Raw genomic sequence first — 2,500 nt, 5'->3', positions numbered from 1 at the left:
GGAATTTAACCGTAAAATCTATTGTCTACAGCATATAAAAAAATGAATTAAATGGAATGGAATGGAGAAACAATACCACTGTTTTTAGCTGAGCTGCCAGTTTTGTTTTGTTTTACCGTAAAATCTTGTTGTTGTTTTTGTTTGTTTTTTAATGTTTTGCTGTCTTACTGTATATGGAAAAAACAGTACCAAAGTTGATTTTATGATTTAAAAAAAAACTCAGTCGGCGGAATTTAACCGTAAAATCTATTGTCAATTTATCTATTGTCTACAATTTGATTGATAATTTGTTTTGAAATCATAAGTCAAGCAGATATTTAAGTACAGTATTTATCTTTATTTTAACAAAGACTATTTTTGGAATATATGATAATATAATATTTTGATTTTGATAATATTTAATTTTAAAACATATGCAATTGCATGCGGTACATGATTTTAATGTCAAAAGGGAAAGAACAAATATATTTAGTAAGAAAAGATTAAAGTATTTTATTAACGCATTTTATTTCCCGGCTTTCGCGGGCCACATAAAATAATGTGGCAGGCCCAGATTTGGCCCCCGTGCCTTGAGTTTGACACCTGTGGTTTAAGGGCTTTTGTACTCTTAGTCATTCTCCAAGATTTGATTGATAACAAAATGTAGGCCTTAATTTCATCGACATTTATGTAGAGAAATTTTGCCTGTAGCATAATAATGTTGATAAACATTTCTATGTTACAAAAATACCAAATGTGATCTGTTTTATAGGGTTACTGTTCAAACCTGAATACAGTATAATGCAACCTAATGGGGGTGACGTCAGAGATAAACGCGCTACCCCATTGGTCAGAATATAAAAAAATCACGAATTCTGATTGGCTGCTGCCGGGAGGTTAGAGGTTACAAGCTAGATTGTCACCTAGCTAACAAGAGGTCTGTTGTTGTTTGTTTTTATCTCTACTCCGTCTTTATTTGTCCCTCCTATACACGCGTAAGTGATACTCGGTTATTGTTATTTATTAGCGACAATATTATTCACAGCGTAATGTTGTGTTGCCACGAGGAAATTGTTAGCTAGCTAGCCTGCTAGCCCTGAAAAAGGGCACAGGCGTGTGTCTCCAAAAGTGTCAGCTGAAGGACGAGTTCAGAGTTTGTTCGCGATGACGTCAGCCGGCCTGGTTCGCGTATTCGGTGTCCGTACGGCAGGGGCCTGGCGCCTCCGAAGACATGTCGGCTCCACACGGCTGCAGAGCACCATGTCCGCCTGGGTCCTCGATCAGTTCGGCACCAATGAAGTCCTCCGGTTCTCTGAGGACACCCCCGTCCCCACGATCACGTCCTCCAGCCAAGTGATGGTCAAAGTCCACGCCACCAGTCTCAACCCTTTGGATGTAGCCATGAGGGGTGAGTGTTCACAACAGGGGGTGGGATCCGCGAAATCAGTGTTTTTCAACCTTTTCTGAGCCAAGGCACATTTTTTTGTCATTGAAAAAAATCCAGCAGAAAACATACAAACAAAAAAAATTGAAACTCAGCAGCCGATATTGACAGTAAAAAGTCAATCCTGTATCGACTTTGACTATAAAATTAAAATTTTAGTCAAAACTGTGCATGCACTTAATTTACTGTGATTAATCAAAATGCAAAAGTGTGTTTCATCTGATTTAAAAAAAAAAAAAAAAAAAAAAAAAAAAAAAAAAATTGTTTGGCAGCAATACAGTTAATACATGTGATACGTATCAATATTGGTATCAAAATCGGCAGCCCGTTTAGAACAGTGGTCCCCAACCACCGGGCCGTGGCCCGGTACCGGTCCGTGGCCCGGTACCGGTCCGTGGACCGATTGGTACCGGGCCGCGGCCGCACAAGAAATTAAAAAATAAATACATAAATAAAATTAAATTAAATCAACATAAACAACACAATATATACATTATATATCAATATAAATCAATACAGTCTGCAGGGATACAGTCCGTAAGCACACATGATTGTATTTCTTTATGACAAAAAAAAACAACAAAAAAACATTTTAAAAAATCCGGAGGCACACCACCAGCAGAAATCATTAAAAAACGAAACTCAGTTGACAGTAGAAAGTCGTTGTCGCAATTGTTGTATATGAATTCAAACCATAACCAAGCATGCATCAATATAGCTCTTGTCTCAAAGTAGGTGTACTGTCACGACCTGTCACATCACGCCGTGACTTATTTTGAGTTTTTTGGTGTTTTCCTGTGTGTAGTGTTTTAGTTCTTGTCTTGCGCTCCTATTTTGGTATGTACAGATGTACTTTGTGGACGCTGTAAGTCTTTGCTGTCGTCCAGCGTTCATTTTTAGCTTTGTTTTGCATAGCCTTCCCTAAGCGTCAATGCCTTTTCTTAGCGGCACTCGCCTTTTGTTTATTTTTGGTCTAAGCGCATACTTGCCAACCTCGAGACATCCGAATTCGGGAGGTGGGGGTGGTAGCGGGGGGTGTTTATATTTTCAAGTATTTCTTATATATATATATAGTCA

At 38.3% G+C, this 2,500-nt stretch overlaps 1 protein-coding gene across 1 annotated transcript in view; it reads left to right on the top strand.

The window, feature by feature from the left end:
* Window positions 1–877: 877 nt before the first annotated feature.
* The window catches only part of LOC133640471 (reticulon-4-interacting protein 1 homolog, mitochondrial-like), a 39,219-nt gene continuing 37,596 nt past the window's right edge, over window positions 878–2,500 (top strand). Inside the window, exon 1 of the mRNA XM_062033915.1 lies at window positions 878–1,387. Within this exon, the coding sequence (XP_061889899.1) occupies window positions 1,144–1,387 (244 nt within the window). The 5' untranslated portion in view covers window positions 878–1,143. The remainder of the gene's footprint in view (window positions 1,388–2,500) is intronic.

Source organism: Entelurus aequoreus, linkage group LG23, assembly GCF_033978785.1.
Source record: "Entelurus aequoreus isolate RoL-2023_Sb linkage group LG23, RoL_Eaeq_v1.1, whole genome shotgun sequence".
Classification (NCBI taxonomy): domain Eukaryota; kingdom Metazoa; phylum Chordata; class Actinopteri; order Syngnathiformes; family Syngnathidae; genus Entelurus; species Entelurus aequoreus.
Note: the sequence above shows the minus strand (reverse complement) of the source record. Positions and strands in the feature narration are given on the sequence as shown.